At 40.6% G+C, this 24,010-nt stretch overlaps 1 protein-coding gene across 2 annotated transcripts in view; it reads left to right on the top strand.

Moving 5' to 3' along the window:
- Window positions 1–6,364, top strand: part of NUF2 (NUF2, NDC80 kinetochore complex component) — a 16,581-nt gene extending 10,217 nt beyond the window's left edge. For both annotated transcript variants that reach the window (XM_026084682.1, XM_026084683.1), the window contains 4 exons: window positions 754–894; window positions 1,699–1,874; window positions 4,460–4,595; window positions 5,371–6,364. In XM_026084682.1, the coding sequence (XP_025940467.1) occupies window positions 754–894; window positions 1,699–1,874; window positions 4,460–4,595; window positions 5,371–5,520 (603 nt within the window). In that variant the 3' untranslated portion in view covers window positions 5,521–6,364. The remainder of the gene's footprint in view (window positions 1–753; window positions 895–1,698; window positions 1,875–4,459; window positions 4,596–5,370) is intronic.
- Window positions 6,365–24,010: the final 17,646 nt, after the last annotated feature.

A 24,010-nucleotide genomic window follows, 5' to 3' on the forward strand; every position in this document is an offset into this window, starting at 1 on the left:
AAAAAAACCAGGCTTGCAATCACTGGTGCTTTGTCTCTAATGAGTAATTGTTTATTTACAAAACTAGGTGTAGAACTCTAATCCTTTCTACCTGCCTAGCTGCCTGCTCTCAAGAGGTGACATTATTTTGGCAGCTCACAAATACTATGGACTTTAGAACAGATGCTTCATGTGATTTGTGTTCTTACTTGCTATTTCTGTAGTTTATGGCTGTCTCTACTAGTATACTGAATATTTTCTTGAGTTCTTTTCCTAGCTTGTTACTATGGAAAAAAAAGCACAATGTCCAATCTTTAAATGTTTGCTGCTCACAGCTGCTCATGCATCAGTGAAACTTGCCTAACTTTCTCTCCCTAGGTATTTTTGTTCCAAGAGATGGAACTTTTATTGCTGTAATTCCAGACATCTGTTTTTGTCTCATGTAACTACTGTTTTATCAGTACAGAATTTCTCCACTGTATAACTTTTTTCTGTCCTTATAGCTTTTGTAACAATTTGGTTAGTACAGCGTAAAACACTCTCATGTCCTTACTTTTTTCTTTTTTTCTTCTCCTCTCCAGAATAAATGCTTTTGTTTGTAAACTGAAAACTTCATTTTGGCAACAACTAATTGTGTTTCTTAATTCCCATGTACATTAGACAATGAGGGAATGGATACAAAAGTCAATATGCACCAGAACAAAATAACCTCCAACCCCCAAAGCCATTTCTATTAAACCTTGTGTGTGCTTTTTTGTTTCATTTTTTGTTTAGCAAGAGGTTATAGAGAAATATGAAGGTTATCGAGACCTAGTTGAGATTCTGCCATCATGCCAATTGGAGGTGCAGTTATACCAAAAGAAAATGGAAAGACAGGGAGCAAATGTGGAGAGACTGGCCAGTGTATTATCAGAGGTTTGTATTACAAAAATTATATCTAGTTAAGGGGAATTTAATGTCAAAGCAAGACAGGTGATCATTATTAAACATCTGTATCCTGAAAGTTCCCATCTCATGTCTGCTCCAAAAAGAAAGAATTCTGGTAACTCAATCTCAGTTTAAGAAACATCAGTAAAACATAGCTGTTGCTTTGCTGCACATCACTAACTAATGTACTATTGACCACCTTTAATAGTCAAAGTCCCTGTTGCCATAGAAACTTGACCTAAAATAGTTTGAACTGTCTTAGGGTTATTGGTAGGAAATGATGGAGGAGGAGGAAAATGCGGGTTAGTCTCTTCTGCCTGTAGTATAGAAACTAAGAGCAAAAATTACTACTTCAAGGACAGTCATGTCTTAAATGTGTCTAATTTTATTGATATTACCAAGCCAGTCTTTCACTGGTGAAATGTTTGTCACAATACAGTACCTTCCTAATTACTATTCAGTTTTAGGAAAAATGCAATTATTGAGATTTGAAAAATGATATGTAGTCTTTCTGGATATTTGTACAGCATATGTTCAATTATTCTTGACTAAGAACTATAGCAGAATATAGTAGTTTCTGTAAGTCATACTAATTGATGTGATCTTAACCATTCAGATGTATTTCATACAGGATAAAGATTAGGGAGCTTGGATTTTATAGGAAGAATTAATTAGCAATTAGATCTCTTTAAAAGTAGGAAGCCAACTCTAATTTTAGTAAACTTCTAATAGGGTATATTGCTTTAACACTTTTCCCCATTTATGTTTTTCAATGCTTTTTGCATACTCCAGGTCAGAAATCTAGAGGACCAGTTTGAGAGTGCCCAGATAGAGCTGAAAAAGGGGAAGACAGATGAAATGTCCTTAAAGAGACTGGTCACTGCAAAGCAGGAGAAGCTATCTACAACTGAAATACGGATAAAAAAGAAGCGTGAAGATGTTGAGCAATATAAGCACACTGTATTTGAGTATGGATGAGTTGACATTTCTGCCTGATGCTACTTACTATCTTGGTTAGGTGCTACCAAAGTTCATGTGTTTGTACCAGACATAGCTTAGCAATAAGAAGAAAATGAGTGATGTGGGATAGCTTTGTATGAAGACCAGTAATGCTGTAGGCAGGGACTTGGGGTCTCAAATCAATAATTGCAATGTGACTTGACAGCAATTCTTCTATTGGATTACTAATTTAATTTATAATGCTTATTCTTGATTCTTTTATCTTCTTAAAGAGAATGTCACATTGGGATAATTTTCCAACTTATCAGACTTCAACAAAGCCCCATTTGCCTTTCATGAATTTTTCATAATTTCCCTTGCCACTTTTGCTCATTATCAAAGATGTTCAAGACCCATGGGGAAATGGGGCTTGTATCTCAGAGGAGTATTATCCTGACATGATGCTTCTAAAACAAAAGGAAGAGTGTCATTTGATCAAAGCCTTTCAGCCCATCTTCCTTCCTACTTTATGCTAAAGGCAAGTCGCAAGGCAATATTTATAGCGCAGCAGTGACTGCAGTAGCAAACTGCAGTATTGTCAATGCAAGGTCATGGTGTCACTGTGAGATTAGAAGTGCTGAGATGTAGTGGAGAAAGTTTATTAAACAACAATTTTTGTATACTGGAAGATACAAAGGAAATATGGAAAATCATTGCCTGAGTAGACTGAGTATGGTGGAGAAAGGCTTTTTCCACATAACTGAGATTGGTAACTAAGGTTTAGAGTCATGCTGAAAGGCTTTAGTGGTGTGCAAGATTACCAGGCCTCCTTTGCTCCTTATATAGTGTATTGTACCAGCTAAGCTAGACTGGAAGGAAAAATAGCTTTTAATTAAATCAAGAATGAAAATAATGTAGTTTAATGCTCCTTTATTTTAAAAGTTGCTGCCAGTTTATCCATTTTTGATGTATTAGATATTTCCCTGGAGTGTTGAAATTAGGTCTCTTGGTAAGAAAGAGGGGAAGGGAGGTAACCCTGGCTTGAAAACAAGTTTTCACTGATGAGTAAGAGAATTTGTCCTGACTGTTGCCTTGAGATAGAAAGGTGTAAGTAGGCAAGTTTGAAAACAAGTGATTCCAGCCATTCTTGAGAGAAAGCAGCTGCTACAGTTCCATCTGTAGTTCCAACTGTAATTATTATACAAACTGTCTGTATAAATTGGTGGGTGTTTTTTGCACTTGAAGTAGGAGCAGATTTCTTGCTCCTAGTCTAATCCTCTGCTGATTACACAGCAGCTCACAGTTGAAGCTATCTGAATTTATCTGCAAGTTAGGGAGATATTATTTGTTCCTGTTTGTTGCAATTCTAAGGTGATGGCTCCATACTACAAGAAATCTGGGGTCTGTCAGTTCAGAACTTCCTGCTCCTCTCCTCTTTGCTTCTCCTGTATTCAGTGGGAGAGGAACAAGCAGCTTCCCTAGTGGGTTTAGGAGAGGGGAAATGAACTACTAAACCTTGTGGTGCCAAACTGCTAGTATTATATAAATTTGGCCTAAGGATTATTCTGTTCTGTCACACTGTGTTTAGTATACTATCTAAATACTTAATGCACCACTGGAGAGTGAATGTCCTGTTTTTTTTCCTCCCCCAGGGAGATAAAGTGTGTGCATAGGTAGCAATTATTATGTATGCAATTATGTTGTGGATTGGCAGCAGGGTTGAGGATGTCTTTTGACAAAGATTTGGAAGATGGCAAGAGTTGTGATAGTCCTTGGTAGCTGTAAAAGCTCATGTCATGCCTCAATCAGCCAGGGAAAATTCTGTTTTCTGCAATTGTGGGCAGTGCAGGAACAGTTTCTCTCTGCCAGAAGAGTGAATGACTACATGCTTTATGTATGAAACTTTAGGTGTTGATGTGTATCTTTGCCTGTGACTCGCAAGGGCTGCACAGGGTGGAGGCTTGGGAATAAATAAAGGTTGGGTGGATTGGCTGAGGTGGTGAATTTAGGGTGCTTGACATGGTGCTTATGTTTGAGATGCAGGGAAAGGATAGGCTTGAAGTTGGATATAACATTGGTATGTGGGACTGGAGCTGTAACTTGATCAAAGGGGATTTGAGGCTGAGGAGAAAGTGTGGCTTTCGGCTATGCTCAGATGTGAAGTGCAGCTATATCATTTCTAACCCTGGTCCGGTGGGTTGCTGACCTTTGGACAGGGCTCTCCGCTGAAGTCTGCACTGTATTACTCAAAGGCAGGAAGATACAGCGTCCAGCTGGTTGCTGCTCTGAGCTGGGCCAGTGTCGCTGGAGTCATTTGAGCTGCCTTGACTGACAACAATTGAGCATCTTCAATGCATACCCGTAACTCCTCTTTAAATTTAATTTTTTTGTAGCTAAGCAGTGCTAGATTTTTAAGGATGAGAAAAGCTTTCTGACAGTGTGATGGAAACGAATCTATTTAGCTGTGCTTGCAGGGCAAGTAAATCTTGTACAGCATTGACTCTAGAACTGCTATTTTCATGTTCGTAAGATGCAAGCTCTGCATGTGGAGTTGAGTTTAATGTTTAATCAGTTGAATGGCTTAGCACTAGTTTTCATAATTTTTCTTCTTTAGGTATTGTAACAGAGTTCAGGAAAAGAGAGGGGCTGTATATGAGAAAGTGACGGCAATTCATAAAGAGATCCAACAGACAAGATTCAAAATCCAGCAGTTGAATGAGAATGCTGAAAAAGAAGAAATGAAAGCCAAGGTGAGCTTTTTTCTTAAAGGAATCCTGTTTGGAATTTTTAAAACTGACTTCAAGTTGGGCTGTGTTAAAGTCCGCTCCTGTGGTTAAGAAGTAGCTGGAGGTGAAGGAAGTCTCATTGGCCTTGCAGAACCAGTAAGCTAAGCGGGTGGTAGTTAAGGTGGATAGTTGGAAGGAGGGCATTTTCTGCTTGTGGTTCCACAGGGGCAATAGGGCTTGTGCGTGACAGCCCACAGGAGAAGTGGACTTTGCAGACCTAAGAGAAGCCTGTGAGATGGTGTGATTACCCAGCATTTTAGGAGGTGAAATTAAACTTGTCTTCCCTTGCTCTAGTGACAGATACTGTACCAGTAGCTCATGATGTGCTTTTCTGTATCATGATACTCCCATCATCTCCTCTTTGTTCACTGCTGGAGTACTGTCTCTGCTGGAGGAGGATGGTAGCAGTCACAGTTATGGAGGGCTTGGTCACACAGGCTGACACAGATTGGGATAGTAGCAGTGTGAATACTGGGCCTGACAATCATAGTATTGTGAGCATCAGAGTTGCAATAGAATCATAATACTGGGAGTTTGCTTGTGGCTACACCTATGTTTCTGGTGTGCTATAGCTTTCCTCTGTTCTGTGGATGCTTTTTCCTAAGCCAGGGGCAAGATAGCTTTGAAATCACTCAGGACCACCAGACCCACTGTCACTTAAATCCCTGTAAAGCATAAACCTTTGCTGATGGATTTTTTTTTTCTTCTTCTTTTTTCTTCCTTTATCTCCTCTTCCTAGGAGATATACCTTAATTTGAAGGCTGGGTTGGAGAAGCGTCATGACTCTCTCATAAAGACAGCAAAGAGTTATGCAGCCTCAAGAGAAGATAAAATTGCTGAACTGAAGAAGGGGCTACTTGGAGTTCAGACTCCTGGAAGTAGTTCTTAAACCTGCCTTCACTTCTACTCCATTTGGATTATGTTTATGCTTGTATCTGAACCTGAAAGCTTATGCTTTGTGTAGGATGCATTACTCAAGGCAAAAAGCAACTTTCTCAAAAACCATGTCAAAAGACATTTAGCTTTATAGGCAGATCCTGGTGTTGTCAGCTAGCTAATGTGGATAAGGAAAGACTTGGTTCAACCAGTGTTTGTTGTTTTGGTCAGTATCTGATTTTAGTCGTAAGAATGCAAGTGTTGCTAACACCAAGTTGTTTCCACTTAGAAGGAATCCTTCCATTTAGAAGGAATTCTGCTTTTGCAGATATTGTTCTGCAGATGTTGATCTTGACAACCTGTGGCTTTGGTCTGGCCGGAATGGACTCACTGTTCAAAATAAGTCAGTAATATATTCTACTTCTATTTTTCAATTATGATTAAATTCTGATGAAGCAGTAGTGTCTTCCATGTAAACACTAGCTTACTCTATTCATGAACATTAGTGACTATGAGAACTCCCAAGGGTGTCATTTTAGTTAACGTTGCAGTGTCTCTAGAAGCTTGAACTCATTGTTTCTGCCCTGTGTGGTATTGAACACTCTTTTGTGTCTGTTTAGGGTAAGTCTCTGTTTGGGACATTAGCTTGCAATGGTCCTTAATATTTGCTACAGTGCTTTGGAAATGTTTTTGATTATTAGAATAAATATAAAATGTTAATTTTTAAAATAGTTGATATAAAGATATTTAACCCTATTTCTCTGTTATGTTTTTCTCCCTCCCCTCTCTCCCAACTGACTGTTCTTTACTTGGCATAAGATTCTAACTGAAAAATAAAATTTGGTTTGTATGTTCATAAGAATGGATACTAATAAAAGGTATTTTATAATGACGGGGGGGTTGTTTTTCAAGCCTGTGTAGATAGCATCTTTCCAGTTTTGGTTAAATATTCAGTTTCTCTTATTTGCTAGAGTTAGGAACAGTGGGTGATCATGGCTTTTAAAGCTCTTTTTACTGAGGCATCAGACCCACTTAAGGTTTTGATTTAAGGGTGTGTGTGGGGGTTGTTTTCTTTCCTGCATTACAGCATTGACATACATACTCTAATGAAAACCTGTGTTACGTTGCAAATCTTTACCTAGTACAGTTTCTCATACAGTTTTCCCATTTCCACCAAATATAGTCTGTATGTAGTAGGCTGCTATTCTATGTACCACAACATAATGTTTTTTCAAATGAGTGAATGCACTTTTCAGTCCAACTGTCCTGCAGTGTCCTGTAACAATTTCTGGTGTAGAGATCTGGAAGTCTTAACTGCTGATGTAGCTGATCTTGCCGAGAGATAATGATGTTAGGTACATGAAAGGTACAGAAACAATCTTCATTGATTTCCACACACTTAGGCACACATGGAATAATTAGGGATGTTCCAAGTATTCTGCTTTGAAAGTGAATTTTTAATGAATCTCCCCTTCCATGCTGTATGTTAAAGCATTATGTTCTCCATTTACAAGTGCGGAGATAGTATCTGTAGGTGTCAGACTAGAATCTATGTTAGGGCTTAGGGAGTGGAGCTTTTTTTTTTTTAAAAAAAAAAATCTGCAAGGAGCTGCTGCTTTTTCATTGGCAGCACTTGCTGATGAACTTGATGTCTGTGCAAAACTGCTATCCTGTGATCAGTTTTTTAGGCATTGGCAGGTTTACAGTATTCTGAATTGCTTAAAACAGACAGCACAGATTGTGTAGAGTTTTCCCTGTGCTTTCTTGCAGTACCCCTGCCTCTCTTCTCAGTCTAGCCTATGTCCCAGCCTGACAGTGGTCAAGAAACTAAGCATTCTGTCTTTAACTTCTCCAAGAAGTCTGGAGTGAGTTTTTTGGGAGGTTTTGGTGATGCTATAAAAACAGCATTTAGAGGTTAGAGCAGCTTCTCCCCTTCAAGAAAACCCTGGAACTTCTTTATTGTTGGGAAACTGGTGTTGAAACTAGCAAGTTACAGATTGAGATGTATCCTGAAGCTGGTAGAAAAGAATAGGTGGGCTAGACTTGCTGGAGGAGACCTTCACAGCCTTGGATTACTATGGATTGCTTGTGTTTGAATAAGACAGACTCTGTTAAAGGAGTTTTCTGGGTGAGAGTCTTCTGGCTTCTCTGGCAAATCATCAGGTGTGGCTTTTTTTTGTGGGTTTTTGTTTTTCTCAAATGTAGCAAAGTAGTAATTTGATCAAAGTCCCTTTTGTGAGTGAAGGCTTAGAAATTGCCTCTGCCACATGCTTCCAGAGCAGGACTTGATTTCATGAACCTAATATGCTAGAATTTCTTGAATTAGTTTCTGAGTCTGTGATATCAGGCTTTAGAAGAGCTTCATATAGAAGTAGCATATGAAATTAATGGAGTATCAGTTGCTGCTATACAGCTTGGCATAGCATCGTTTAAATTTATAGTTCTATGAGATTATATAGTGTAAAAAGCTTCCTGTCTGCAGCTTGTAGCAATTTACATTGTAGTGATTGGGCTGCAGGGCTTTCTGGTCTTACTTGATTCAAATGTTTAATTACTAACCCTATTTTGCAAGCAATGAAGAAGCCAGTCCTACAGGAAAGCAGTCTTGTAACAGACTTTTTTTAAAAGTTACACTTTGCTCTGCATCCTACTGCCTTAGAGACAGGCGTAAGTGGTCCAGCATTAAAATCTCACATGTGCACACTTATATGCGTATGCTGTCTCACCTTCTTCCAGTGCAATTGGCATTAACTCATTTCAGTTGCCTATTAGGCTAAAAATATTTTGCTGTAGTTCCTTCAGCAAAGTCCTTAACTCTTGTTTTATCAATGCTGCTTAATTTATTTTATTATTATAATACTCTTCTCCCTACCTCTTCCTTTTAGCACAACTTTTATGTGTGAGAGAATATCTTGTTGTTCTTTGGTCATAAGCAACTTTCAGAGAGGTAACCTTTTTGCCTCTGACACTAATGATTGTCAAACCTTTTATTCCACAGCTGGCTTGTTTAATGGCTGATTTGTTCGTAGTACAGAACTGCTTCTGGTGATCTTTGGAAAACTAGGGCAGAATATGGTCCTAATCTGAGCATACTAACCTATGTCAGAGAATTTCAGGTTTAACATTTAGTCATCTTTCTATGAATGCCCTGTAAACTTGGCTCTAAACCTCTGCTTGCATGCTAGAGTTGTCTTCTCTGCCTGCATACAGAGTTCCTCTTTGGACCAGAAAGTATGTATTCCTCTTCAGTAAGAGACAAACTTAGGCTTGAAAGAGGCAATGAGATGATCCTAAAGAAATTTAACAGGTTCTCGGTGTGGTCCATCCAGACTTTCCCTGCTGTTCTGGATATTTCCTTGATCATAAGGATTATGAAGATCTGTTAGCACAATGACAGCACATACGACATGTTATCTGTAGAAGGATTTGTAGTGTTCTTTGTTGCTAATTTTAAGAATGTTAAAAGGTCTACTCAGGGGTTTTCCTAGTGTTGGAAAACTAGTCCTGGGATTCTTTCTCTATCTTTAAATCAAAACACTTTTTTGTAGCTATATCTGGCAGAAAGATAAGAGAAAGTCAGTTCTTTACAGCTGATCTTCCACACTTCTTCCACATCTTCTACACTCAAAGTATTCTTCCATGTAAAGGATACTACTTAGATGTACCTCAATTTTTTTCTAATTTGAAATTGGACTACTGAGAGCACTTCTTGTGTCCCTTGCTTCCACCTCTTTCAACACCCCAGTCTCCCAAAACAAAGGTCCCACACTGTCAGGGCTGACTTAACATTTCATGAGGTGTATCTCTATGTACTTCATCTTATTTGGGCAAAATGAAACCCTTTAGGAAGATCCTTTGTAGTAGAGAGATTTCTATGCTTGCCTGTTTCTAGCTGGAGACTATTGCAGATAGCAGCCTGTATCTGGATGTATTAAGGAAGAAGTTAGCTAGAGGTGACATCTGGGTGAGAGTGCCCTCCACCAGGTAACTCTGATGCCACCCTACATTGACACAGAGCAGTGCCCAGGCACTGCTTCATGCTCTGATGTAGCATGGTCCGGATCTTACTAGAGCTTTCCTCTAGGAAACCTGTCTAGATCAGGGAGCAGCTTAGAGTCGCTGAGAAGGCCAGTGTGAATACAGCTCATCACTGAGACAGGAGGTCAGTTTCCAGGAGCAGGAAATTTAAGATGGATTGTCTGTCTGTCTGTTCACAGCCAGCTCAAATGCCTTCTTCCTTAGAGCTGAACACTTAGTTTAGAATTAAAAAAAAAAAAAAAAAAGGGGGGGGATGTGGGTAGAGCAGAGTGGAGGATATGGAGCTTATCAGCCAATTTATAATATGGAGCTGCTGCACTGGTGGGAGAGGGTTGTATTTTAACACAGATGAAAATATCTCCTCTTACAAGCTCAGACATTTGAACACCCAGAGTGTATGTATGGACAACACACTTGAACTTCCTGTTTGTGCGTACCCTTCCTTTTTACAGACTTTACACACCGCCTAAGCTATTGAAAAGGAAGATGAGTGTATCCTGCCCACTAGGATAGCACTCGGTCTTAGAGGGAGTACCTGGCTTTGCTCCAATTTTTTGAAGAATTGAAAACAGCTTTGGAATCTTTGTAAGTAGAAAATTTAGTAATGGGGTTAGATGGGAAGTGGGTGGACACCTTAGCCTTATGGCTCGGCAGAATTATGTGTACAGGAACAAAGCCTTCTTAAGGTTAAGAGGCTGTTTGTGATACCTCCTTCTGCTTCTTGAGCCTTGCTGTTTCTCTTCTTGTAAAGGAAGGAAGCCTCTCTTTCCTTTCCTGCCCTGTCTACACTCAAATAAGGTCTTGCTGGAAAAAAGCTCTTCCAGAGCTTTCTCAGAAGCCTTCTTTCTGGTAGGCGTTGGCCAATCAAAGTGAACAGGGCTGAGTTAGGTCAGAAAGTTCTGTATTTTTCAACAATTACTTTGTGGGACCTTTCTGCTTTGATTGTAGGATGTGGTGGAAGAGGAAAGATATAGCTGTGTTTGGCCACTTGGTGGGGCTGTTGTCACAGGTAGTGGTGTTTTATTTCTAGCACAGTTTGGCTAAGGAAGCCACAGGAAGCTTGCTGAATCTGTAGCTCCAGAATAATAATTTCACAGCTTCACACTTGTATATTCTAGGACTAGCCAGGACCTGATAAATTTAAAAGTTAAAGCTTTATTTTATTTTTATTTTTTAATAGAAGTTGAGAAGACTTATGGTCAGTATTGTAAGAAGATTATCCAAGCAGCTGCATCTTTCAGTGGCTTATCAAAAGCCACTGAATCCTTCTTGGTGTTGTCTTCTGGAGGATATGGAGCATGGTCTGCGGTTGTCAGTAGCCGTGAAATCATGTCCCACTACAAAGCAATGTGGCTGTGAAGCGCCTTTATGCCCGTAGTAACGCTTGCTCAGGCAGTCAAGCCACCTTTAGCCGGCCCTGAGTCCCTTGCCTACAGACCAGATATAGACAGGTGACTCCATCTAAGGATTTGGCCCTTCATGCTGCTGAAGTAAGAGCTTGTCCAGAGAAAGGAGATAATAAAGCCAGCACTCAATAGTCGCTTTCTTGTGGTTCGTGTAGGTGATTGCTTTAGAAGGAACTATGAAAGGCTCATATGGTGCTCATACACATGGAGCTGTGTTTTGATGTCGGCATGAGGTAAAGTGTATGTGTGTGATCTATGAGGCCATGGGTGCAAAACAATCTGACAGACAGATGCTCTTATTGTGCATCCAGAGGAACATTTTCCTTTTGGAAAGATTCCCTTGACCTTTCCATCAGACTCCTAAAGGATAATCTTCCATGTTTCTCATACATTCTCATTTACTTACAGACGTGGCATTGTAATGATGGCCAGAGAGGAGGTGACAAGACCCATATACGTTCATAATAAGGGGTGAGAAGATGCTGAGGTAAAGTTTTGTAGCACTGCCAGCCATTGTAGTCTAGAAGATGGTTCTAAGCTGCAGCAGATCCTAGGACTCTTATGCTGCTTTAGTGTACCTTTAGTGGGTATTGGTAGAGTACCTTGGTCTCAGAGCCAAGACACAACTAAATCATTGTCCTGTCATTGTTGATGGCTAATACTAGATTTTTAGTATTTGGTTTCACAGTGGCTTGTGTGGCTTTGATGAAGCAAGTATTCATGGATACTAATTCTGGTGGGTAATTGATTATAATAGAATAAAAGAAACGGCTAGGGATAACTCAGAATAAAAACAAGAAAAACTAAGTTGAATATCCAGGATATCTCTGTCTGCAAAATACTTCATTTTGAAAAGCTAATGGGAGGAGCTCCATTTCTTGAGACCTTTTAAATGAGGACTGAACCATAGGGGAGGTGATGAAACTCCATAGCATTTTGGACTTAGTTGGTCTCTCGTCTGGAGCTTTCAAGGGACTCTCTTCATTTATGGTGTATGTATAGTGCTAACATTTCTATGAAAGTGTTTGCAGAGTATTGATTAAGGTAGACTTTCTTGATGCTAGGAGACCCAAGAAAATAAGTGGTAGGTATGTATCAACACTGCTGCAACATACTTCTGCTTTCCTCAACACAAAAGGTTTGGGCTCCCTCTTGCTGTTCTTCTGCAGTCTGTTGCTCAATAACAGGAGGATGACTTTAAAATGGTAGAACCCAATAACTACTCTTAAAAACTGTACCAATGTTTTGCAAATAAGGTAGTGACCAAGTTTTCGTTTGGCGTCGCTGCCTGATTTGATAGGGATGGGTTGGGATTTGTTCCTTTGTCATAGTTTATTATCTTGTATCATTTCTATTTCTGTAGTGCCAATGGGCCAGAACCAGGTTTGGCTTTTGTTGTGCTATGTATTGTACGACGGAGTCTCTGACAGTCTTTGCCCTAAAGTGTTAATAGTCTAAAAAAGAGATGAAGTGACAGGTAAGCTGAAATGACCCTTCTGGGGGTGTTGCCAATGTCATTGCTTGTATGCAATTCTTTGCTAGACTGTAGTAGTGATGCTAATTTCTCATCTGGCATCCTCAAGTTGTACGTGTAAAGACACCGATGAAGTCTGAGGTATAACACAGAAGAATTCAGGGGCTCTTATGTTCCTTGCTTTATTGTTGTTGCTCTAATTACAGCCTGCTGCAAATACAAAGCCCAATTCTAGGGTTTTTAGGTTGCCTTTTGTGTGTGGTCTCATTTTCTATGTAGAAAGCTTGTGGGCAGAGCCACTGGAATTTGAGAGTAAACACCTGTATGCCTAGAGTTGGACAGCTCCTTACAGGTATTAAATTGCAATCACTAGAGCTGTATGTTGCTGGCTCTGGGAGAATGGAAGTTGTAGGTGTCATGAAGCCCAAGAAGGTTGGATTTTGTTACCAGTAACCTTTTTTTCCCTTTTTTCTCCAGGCAGAAAGAGAACAAGGGTTCTAAGAGCTGAGTTTCCTGATGGGTAGCAGATCATACTATACCAGTTGCAAAAGAAGAGTTCTTTTGGAGGTTCTGACAGTGAGGTGGCAAAAGGGTATGTACTGAAAAATAGACTGACAAGGAGAAGTGGACGTTAAAAAATTTCTTCTTGCAAGCTGCAGGTCCCACTGGAAGAGGCCAGTGTTTGTAGTAAATGAAGTCCCTGCAAACAAAAGGAGGGAAAACCCAGGTTATGTTGAGGTTTCCATAGCAACACAATACTTTTCCTGGAAACTTCAAACAATGAGATCTAATCTATCTGCTATTTAACTCTTGCATACAAAACCCTTCCCTTTCTCAGTTTGCCTGCAGTCCTTAGTGGCATCCTCCATAGTGATGGGCGTACTATCACTATGTAATGATGGTCTGTGTGGAGAATGATGTTCCTGGGACAAGGCTGTTCCTGTTCTGTTCTGTCTGTTCCAAAGCATCAAAAAAAAAAAAAAAAAAAAAAGCTTATGAGGCAGAGGCAGTGTGTGTGTGTGTGTATGATGGGCTGCATGCAGGAGTGATTTATCATAAGCTGTGCTGATCCTGGGCAGCTTCTGTTTCCTGCAGATCCTGAGGAGGAAGGGCTGAGCTGGTACTGAGGGCAGAGTAGCCAGACAGGTATGTTACTGAGATGTTCCATAGCCTGGAGGATTTACTGCATAATATGATGTTGTTCTTGGAAGTGATACAGCTTAGTGTGTATCTTAGATTGGGATCTGTAGAAAACTTTCTGTGGATGTTTGGGGAGCTCATGAATGTAGCCTGACTTAAATTTGCACCAAGCAGTCAATCCTTTGTCTGGAGAGCCTCAGATGAGGGGAATGAGAATCCATGTTGTCAGCGGAAGCTCTTGTGGAGGGAGATTGCAAGGGTTGCATTTTTCTACCTGAAAAAATGGACAACTGAGAGAATGGGGAGCATGACAAAGGTCCATGAAATTACAAATAATCTTAAAGGTAGAAAGGAGTGGCTGTTCTTTCTTTCTTGTGGAGAAAAACCCTGAGCGGATGTGAAAAAACCCTTTTTGGTACAGCAGAGGAAATGGAGTCTGTTCCCTGCCTTCTGCCTGTAGCAGCATCACCTCTGCTCCATCTCCCTTCTTGCCTCTCATGTAGCCCTCTGGGAGGCACAGCAGAGTGAGCTTTGCAACACAAGCTGCTGGTGGAGGAGAAAGGTGCTTGCAATGGGAGGCAGGATGGTGGTGTCAGAGGGGCATGAGGGTGTGCTGGAGGTAGTCTAGGAGTAATGGGCAGAGTGCTGATGGGATGGGGATGTCCTGCAACCGCTGACCACTGTCCTACAGCTTCAATCTCTTCTTTAGATGCCGCCTGCTTGTCAGATGCCTGACATGGTGATGCTTGTATGTCCTGTGTGCCTGGCCAGGGAGAATGCCTGGGGTTGCTTTGGCAAGAAGTCAAGTATAGCTGACTTAACCATTTAAGTCATGAAGCTCTTTCCTCTTGCTTTTTAGTCAGTTCAGCTGTTAGTGGCAGATGAAAAGCTTTTTTTCTTCTTCCCTGACTTACCATCATATCTGAGGTCTTCTGCAGGGTGATTAGTTACAAGGAGAGGGTAGTGGGAGAAGACAGGTCAACAAATGGTGCAGTATGTGTCCATCTTTATAACTACATTTGGAGTGGGAGAGTTCTTAACCTTCAAAGGAGTGAAATTCAAAGATAGGCCTGCAAGCTGCAATAATGAAGAGACTTGCATAAGGCCATGGAAGGAATCTGATAGGTGAAGAGAAGATTTCCTCTAGCAGGAAATTCAGTCTATTGTAAGGTTTGTGATTGAGGATTTCTCCCAGCCTTGGATATAGAAGAATATAGAAGGATATAGAGGAAAGTCCCTTTCTACGCTGCCAGTTTCATCCATTAACTAAACTCCTAAGGTTTTTATCCTCCCCAGAATCCATAAGAATTGGTCATGATACAGGCAGGGTGTTAGTACAAGCCTTTGGTGTCCTGCTTGCAAACTTAGTTTTAAACCGATTGTGAAATTTGAGAGTTCCCGCCAGATAAAACTGACAGATTTTTGCTGCTGTTTTCCTCCTCTGTAGGAGGGCCTATTAGCTGCTGCTGAAGATTTGGGGAGATTTTTACCTATTTCTAGGTAAACTTCTATTTCTCTTTTCCACTTTTTTCTATCAATGAGACCTACAGTGTTGGCAATGCTTTCAGTCTCATTCTGTGGCATGTTCTGGCTTTTTTTTTTTTTCTGCAGGCCTTAGGTTTTAGGACATTGGGAAATGTGGTGTGGCTTTTGACGTGTGGTATGCGTGTAGTGTAGGCTATTTTCACTTCCTTCTGTTAGAGACCTATTGCTTGGCTGACCATAAATGCAGAAGAGGGAATTCAATAGCCTTTGTGATCTCTCTAGTTCTGTGGTTGTTTGTGGCTTTTTGAGGGAAAAGCAGAGTCTACAACATATGATGTGCAGCATGACAGAGGCATGACTATGGGACTCTTCTGTTTCAATGTATTATGTGTTACAGCCTTGTTAGAGGCCTGACTGAGAGTGACCAACCTCTCCCATTTTCAGCAAAAGCAATATTCTGTTTTAACAGGTGGAGGTTAGTGGGGTTTTTTGCTCTGATTGTTGTTCTATTATTAGCCTGATGAGGCTTATTGTGTCCTAAAGATTTGTGAGCAGCAAACAATCATCATTAGAAGATTTAGAAGAAAACCAGTTCAGAGGGTTCAAAGAACAACACTCCAGGTACATGCAAGTAAATAGGAAGTAGTACGTTAAACTAGTACATCTTAACCAACCAGCCCCCGTTTTTAAACATTTGTTATATCTTTTCCTGTTTCTCTCGACTGCCACCTGTTCAACTTCTGACCTGTTTGTAAAAATCTGCACACCATCTATCAGAGGAATATATGCACTTGCAAACTTCTGTTCTGTGGGCATTAAGTAAATTATTTCTTTAAGATCATATGGCAGATCTATAATTAATTAAACCCTCCATGATATTAGCGTGAAATAATTTAGCCTTTCTAAAAAGGTAAATGTAATTTGCCGATCTGGTATTTGGAAGAATGCTTTCCCCAAAATCAATTCCTTTAGTTTCCAGAGAATAGAAATGAGAAGCAATCTCATTTTAATTATATCTCTTTATTGCTAACAAAGGAATGATTTATGCAATTAAATTAACTGGCTAGAAAATTATTCTCAGCTGGGCTGTCCTAATTCTTTGCTTTCTGAATTGCAGGCTCTTACACTTTTCTATGTAGATTAATTTTTCCGATATGCAAACAATGCTCCTTGTGTTCATTTTTAACATTTTTTATTCACAGCTCCCCTTTTCTTAGTGTCAACGACATGAGTAATATTTGTGCACTGCTGGGCTCTGATTCATTTTTTTATGTAGAAAGATGGAAAAAAATCTTTCTTTTGAATCTCATTATTGCCAGTGCAGAGCAAGGTTTTGAAGTTTTCTTATCTATTGCTGAGAAACAGCAGCAGGAACATGGAGAAACTGCAAAGATGTCAAAGGATGAAAACTTTTGAAGGAAAACGTATCAGCGTTGTGCAGACAGGTGAATTTGCAGCTAGTGTTAACTCATTTTTTATGTATTCCTCTTAAAACTCTGTCACCCTGCAGCTGGGTGGAAAAAAGCAAGCTGAAAAGCAAGGAAAAATTTCAGTCTTATGTTGTATACAAACTTAATAGGCAAAGAATTTTGGATTTTTTTTTCTGCCTGGAATTAGCTTGCAATGGCTGGCCAGAAAGTTGGCTAGTGATATTTGGGCTTGGGGAAAATTACCATGTAACAACACATTGTGACCATGTGCCAACACAGTCTGACATCTTCTGAATGGGCCATTGGTGTAATCTGCTGTTTTAAAACAGCAGTGAACATATTGCAGAGCACGTGTTAGCTCTGTCTGAGCTGTCCTGCCCTGTATCAGTAAAGATGTGTCAGCTGGTCAGTGTTTGCTGCATTGGCACTCTTGCACTGCCATCAGATGGTTTTGAAATATAAAAGCAGTGTTTTGTCTGCTTTGATGTGTGATGCTTTGTGTGTGGAAAGGTCTCTGAGACTGGGATGCAGAATGGATTCCCAATTTGAAAGCTTTTGAACAGCCAGACAGGAAGGATCAGGCTATGATGATTTGGAGGGGGCAGGGAAACATTTGGACTGCTTCCTTTGAGTGTGCATCATCCAGGGGGAATCATCCCTCTGTGCTAGATAACTGCACAGTGGATGAGTGTTGGGGTAGATGGTGCAGTCATCTTGGCTGAGACTGCTGATGTTTTCCTTGAGGACATTCTTGTAAGTGCAACTTGGATGGAGTTTGCTTGGAATTTACTTAGAAAGTGTGGTCACACTGACCAGAAAAACCATTCTCAAAGAACAGTTATTCTTGGCAGGTCCTGGAAGCTCTCTGCAATCTGTGCAGTTTTATTAATAATTTGGCTAATACAAGAAAGGATATCTTATGATGTTTGAGGAGGATGCCATTTTGCAAGCAGTCTGTAGAGCAGGCTTTGAGTTCAAAATGATCTAGACAAATTGAAGGAATGGTTAGAAATCAGTAAGATGAAATTCAGGACAACCCTTACTTTTAGGAAGAAACATCTGATTAAAAAATGAGCAACAGCAGCCCAGGCAGGCAGTATTGTAGGAAAGGATCTGGGTTCATAGTGAATCACAGCTGAGTCAGCGTGATGCTCTGTTAAAAAGAAAAGAAATCTTTTTCTTGGAATTATTAATAGCAGTGTCATGTGCAAGTTATGGAGGGAGGGACTATTCTATATTATATGGTGGTGAAGTCTAGGCTGGCAGAATGTATCCCGTGTCGCATGCCACATTTCAAAAGCCAAAAATTGGAAAGAGCTGGGAAATCGTAACCTATGGGGTAGGTAATGACAAGGCTTACAGAGGGAGAAGAACAAGCTTCACTTGAAGTAAGGCAGAATTAAACTGATAGCAGAAAAACCTTAAGTTAACAATGCTTGATGCCCACCTACCAGGTGAAACCTTGGATCCACTGGATATGTCCTTTGGTCCTCCAACTCCACCTGCTTCTATTCTTAACTCAGCAGATCTGAGCTTTCCTCCTACCCCTGGATTGCTCTGTATTCTCTACAACCTGTGTGGGTAGGTGGCTTCATACCCATTTCTTAGCTCCCTTTAGCTTCTGTTCCGTGCTGCTTGTTAAGGCAGGAGGTCGTTTCACTCTCTTTTGCCAATGAATTCCAGTGGGGGCTGACACTGAAAGCTGCCTTTAGTGATGACTAAGGAGAAGGCTTCACTCCTCAATAGCCAGAAATCCTCCCTTCCTTTTTGAGCAAGCAGTGGGTGCAAACTTTCAAGGAATGCAACTGAATTGCAGAGTAAGCAGAGAGATGTGCTCATGGTTGAAGGAAATGGAAGAGGATGAAGGGAGATTATTTAAAAAAAAAAAAAAAAAGGCAAGTCTTCTGCAGTTGATTGCAAGGTGATGCATCACTGACATCTCAACTCTGTTGAGGGCATATTGGTATGCCTCTGTTATGAAGGCATATTGGTACCATCAGAAAGCTTTTGATGAGGTGCAGTGAAAGTTGTGAAAACAGAACCGTCTTCTGTTTTATCCTATTGAAATATGGGAGGTAAATGCTGCAGTACCAGGAAATGCCCAGTTCCAGGTACATCTCCATGGAGCCACTAAGGGAGGGAAGAGAGAGTCAGACCAGAGCCATCAAACCTGCAGTATGATAGGAAATACAGAGTTTAAAATGGCCCTTTGTACAAGCACAGCCATGTTAATAGTAACCTTGTGCTCCTGAGAATTGAACTGAGTGTATGATCCTTTCCGTCTTTCTACACCGTGCTGTCCATCCCTACGGATCCTCATTGTGTTCTGTGCTGTGTGTGAACGAGGGAATTGCTGACAGTACCTTAAGGGAATGTACCCGAGGGCCATGGTCTTTCCAGGGGGATTCTCATGGGTAGCATTTAGGGTTGCCCTGTACAGGAGCTCCCAAGGCAATTTAAAAGTTTTTAAAGATCAGCTCTAAAAATAACTCTGCAGTCTGGATTCTGGACTCCTCTTTCTGTTCCTTAACAGGGGAAATAAGAAAGAGTTCCCTCTAGGTCCTCTAATAGAATTAATCACCTCTCCACGGACCATTTCCCAAATGCATCAGAATTTAATTTCACACAGAGTGATACCCAGGTGAAAAGTTACCACTGCTGGTAACATACTAAATCTCTCCTGTAGAATAGATCTCTATTATATGTGGCTATTCTCCCAGTGAGAAGTTCCCCATCTCTCTGCCTTGCTTGTTGATTCATCCTACTGAGATGGTTGATTAGGAATACTTCTCTTCTCTTGGTAAGATTTACTTTGTAAAGCTACTGTAGATGTTTTCCCTGTGAATGCTTTTTCTCCAGACATAATGTTGCTGAGCTGAATAAAACAAACAGTGAGGTTAACCTGGCATAAGTAAGGTGCGTGAGCCAGGCAGGTGTGCAGTTAGGACCATGCTGTCTCTGCAATTTCTTGGAAAATCAGGTGGAATGTGAGGACTTGGTCCATTTGTCTGGGGTTTCCCAGGAAAAAAAAAGTAGGAAGAAAATAATTAGAAAACCCTGTTCTTCTCTTGTTTTGTTCTGTACTCTTTGCTGTTCTGTTTTACCCAGCATTTCTAAAGAAAAACTAGGATATCTTCCACTTTATTTCCGCTCAGGTTCCCTCCCTGTTTCTCATGAAGTAGGACACAGTTGGTTGGAGCTTGGACTTCCTAGCATCAACAGGGCATTTGAATAAAAACAATTTTCATTTCACTTAAAATAATGATGATACTTTTGTTTATGACAGATTCTAGACATCTGAGTGCTAAAGATGAAATCAGAAATTAAAATCATCTGGCTCATTACATCAAAAAAGATACAAGTACCAGAAAGCTTTACATTGGCCTTGTATCTTCTTTTCTTGTGACTTTTCATTTCTTGTCTTTTCTATCTCTCAGTAAGTTAGTGACAGCTAGGAGCTATCTCTGTCTTATGAGTGACGGTAGAAATGAAACAATGTCAAATACAATATAGGTAATATAGTAGCTGTATATAATTAGACTATATACATTTGTGCATGTATGTGGCTTCTGTGTGTGTTGTTATGTTTCAGAGATGAACAGTGTAGCAAGAGACTCTAGACTTTTATACTGTGGCCTTTTAAAATCTATTTTAAGTTATTCTTGTCTTGTTGGAACTTTACTAGGAGATCTCTTAAGGTCCCTCCCTACCTGAATTATTTTATAGTTCCGTGAAGATCTGTATACTTATTATGTGTTAAAATTAACAATGGTTGCATTGCTTGTGAAAAGCTTTGTGCTGAAGGACAACTGAACAGCTCAAGGAAGGTATTTGCCTTTGTTGAACTTCACGAGGTTCTTCTCAGCTTGTTTCTCCAGCCTGTTGGACTCCCTCTGAAAAGCATCCCTTATCCTCCAGCATATAGACTGCTTTCCCCCAGTTTGGTGTTGTCTGTGCACCTCCTGAGACTGCACGCTGTCCCATCATGCTCGTTGCTAATAAAGTTGTTGAGCAATAACGGCCCTGTCCTCATCCCTTAGGGACGCCGCTGGTAACTGGCTGACAATTGGACTTTGTACTGCTGATCACCAGGCCCAGTTAACTTTCTGTCCTCCTTATTGCCAATTTTCCAGTCCATTCATAACTCACCAGTTTGGCTATAAGGATGCTGTGGGAGACAACATGAAAGGCCTTGCTAAAGTCGGGGTATTACAGCATCCACTCTTGTCCCCTGCCTTGTCTACACAGCCAGTCCTCTCATCCTAGAAAGCAACCTAGCTGGTCAGGCATGACCTACTCCTGGTAAGTCCATGCTCTCTGTTCCCAGTCACCACCTTGTTCTTCCTGTGCTGTCAGGTCAGTATCTTGGGTAAAGCAATATGGCACAGGAATTCTCCACTCAGGTCTGCCTGTATCTGTTAGTTGTGAACTGGGGCACCTTATTCTAGCTGCCTGTCCAGCGCTGCTGTTTGCCCTCCATCCTGACTGGCTGTAGCCCTAATCCTGAATTTTCTTATCTTTCTACAGAAATCCAGTGTCCAGATCTGTCTTGGCAAAGAATTGACCACTTTATTGATTCTAAATGGCTTTTGTACTAATTTTAAATATACAAATAATAATAATAATAATTACTGGTAATAATGGGAGCAGCATGGAATTTCTTCTTCTTTTTTTTTGATTTCTGTCCTCTGCAGACACCACTTTAATACAAATCAAACTTTACTGGATTGTGTTACCTATTGAAAAATAGTTTCAATTAGAAATTCAATTACACTGTCTTGGGGGGATGGAACTGACAGTTTCTTTGAATTTTGCACATTATAGAAGGCTCCAAAGTGCCATAAATCTGCTAATTGATTTCTGTACCTGTAATGTTTGATTAGGTGTATTTTATTGTCTTCTTGGTTTTAATTAACCCCAGGCTTGTCAAAATGCTTCCACTGACAAAGGATATATGATGAACTGAGATAAACTCTATTAACAGAGGCTGACTTTTGTCAGTAATTGCTATCATGCATAAGAGTTATTAGAAATTAGCACACACAAAAAGAAACTGTACTTTTGGTAACAACTTTTGTGGGCTGCTATAAATCTGTTGATTGCCCCCTACACATGGGAGATAAGCAAATGTGAATGACAAGGGGTCCGAAGGAAAAATCAATCATTTACTAGATTTCTTATAAATATTAAGAGTGACAAAATGGGAAGAGTTATGAAGTCAAAGTGCTGAAAATTCACGGATGCTGATGCACCTAAACTTGTTCCCATTAGAGATTGTGAGGGCTGTGGAGGCTGGGGGCACGGGTACTCCAGGAAGCTCTCAGTTTTAGCGAAGCAGAATATGCTAACTCAACTGCAGAGCTCTGAAAGACTAGTTCGATATTGAGCCTTCTTTCCTAGGCCCTTGGTGGGAGTCCAAATCTGGGCTCTTACTGCCTGAAGGCTGTCCATTGCCTTAGAGGGCAGGTGCCCAACAGAGTCACGCCACTAGAGTTTGAGGACAGAGACAAACAGGACTGAGGGACTGATGATGCTAAGCTTTCATTCCAGAAGCAATTGTGGAGACTGTAATTGAGATATTTTTGTGCTTAAGTACCTGGTTGAATGGCAACTTCCTCTGTTGTATTTCTTTGTCCTTCTTTGGTCTCTTGATCCTATGTTTGCACTGAGCTCTGTTTGAATGGGACCTTGATTTGGATATAGTCCTGTAAATGCAACTAAAATAATATTGTGAAAATAAAAAAAATCAGAGTAGTAATTAAACCATACAAAAGTGTACAACTATGTGACAAGATTTCCTTAACATAGTTCTAAAAATTGGTATCGCTACTCCCCAGGAACACTGTATATACTTGTGTTTTGTACAGGCAAGGCAAGGTTTGTCACAATCTTTTTACTGGGCTACATGAGAGGAGAGCACATACGAAACCTCAAACTGCAGAGGCCTGTGTGTCTGGAAATGTCATTGTATCTTCTTCCAGCTTCTGTCCAGCTTTGGATGATCTTGGCTGCAGCAATTTCAAATTTTCAATTTTTGAAACTTTTAACAGATACTCTTACTCAAAACGGCTAATTTTATCTTGATTTCCCTCTGTATCTGAAGGTTTCTTAAGCTGAGCATCACTTTCTTTCCTGCTTTCTCTAAGAATTGTCGCAATGACTTAAGTGACAGTAATAATCCTGTTTGTGCAAGGGTGTGTGGAGAAAGGATGAGGAGAGTGGAGTCTGCTAGAGGTTATGTTCAATTCTAAAAGCAGTTTGATCTAATATTGTTAGGATACTTAGTTTATTGCTGCTACCTCAGGGAGCTTGAAAATGTACCTGCAGCTTGCGAGGTGCGAGACTTTTACTTTGTTGTCTTACTTTTAGCAAAAAAGAGACCTTCAGACACTGGGGGGGATTTGGAGCAGTCTTTTTTTTCTTCTTGGGTCCTGGGCACTGCAGCATTTGAGTTGTAGGAATGGCTGGAGTGGATTTACTGCAGTGTGTGTATAGGTGTGTGGGTATGCTGGGGTGGAAAGAGGCACAGCTGGCATGAGGGAAGTGCTGCCCTGGGCTTTTCCTCACTTCCCAGCAGTGGAAAACCTCTTAGCCTACTGATCCTCTTGGAAGAGGCAGAAAATCCCAGCATGCTTGATTCCCAGTTTCCTGTGGATCATTCCCATGCAGGACATGGAGGGGATGTATTCTGCAGCACGCCAGCCTCCTAAGGACCATGTGTCCTGAAGTGAGTTGCCAGAGTGAGAACTACATCACTGGTTTCTGCAGCCTAGCTGCGGTCTTAGTGCTGGACTCCTAGTAAGGCGTAGATGGGAGATTCTGTGGGGTAATTCCCCCTCTGCTGCCATGAGAGGGGGAAAGTCTAGCAGCTGAAAGAGATCCATGATCTGGCTGATGTTTCTGGGTGTTTCTACAGTGTCATCAAAAGAGTCCCAGACAGCCCATAGTTTGTGCTGTGGGGCTGAGTTGAGACCAGCAAGAGAAGGAAAAGAAATGCTAAGGATGCCCTGTTTTGAGGAGCTGAGACTGATCTCTCAGCACTGGTGTGTTGGGAGCAGTTCTGCAGGATGGACAGTTCAGACTGTTTTGCTGCATGTGGTATCCAAGCACTGCGTCATTGTATTGCAGCTCTTGTGCTGCAGTTGTTAACCCCTCTAGTCTTTAGGGGACAGTTGGTATGTTTAGTAGATGCAAACTGCAGATAATCCCATGCAAGATATTTAGTGGGGGGGGTTGTTTGTTTTTTTGTTTTTTAGTGGCTGTACACATTCATGAGCATGACTGAAATTTTGCTCCCAAGGAGTGCTGGAGTGCTGTTACTGGAGTGCTTGATTGGTTATTACTTCTCTGTACTCTGTTAATGAACACTTTATCTGTTTACTTAGTTAGATTTTGATGAGAGAGATGCACCCTTGTTTTTCTGTCTTAGATATATACTTCTGTTTTTGTGCAAGTCTTCTGCATGTGTGAGTGCACATATATCTACATTCCCTCTTGGGGGGAACTGATTGAAAACAATCCATTTAGAAA

The sequence above is a fragment of the Apteryx rowi genome, unplaced genomic scaffold (assembly GCF_003343035.1).
Source record: "Apteryx rowi isolate R43461 unplaced genomic scaffold, aptRow1 scaffold_65, whole genome shotgun sequence".
Classification (NCBI taxonomy): domain Eukaryota; kingdom Metazoa; phylum Chordata; class Aves; order Apterygiformes; family Apterygidae; genus Apteryx; species Apteryx rowi.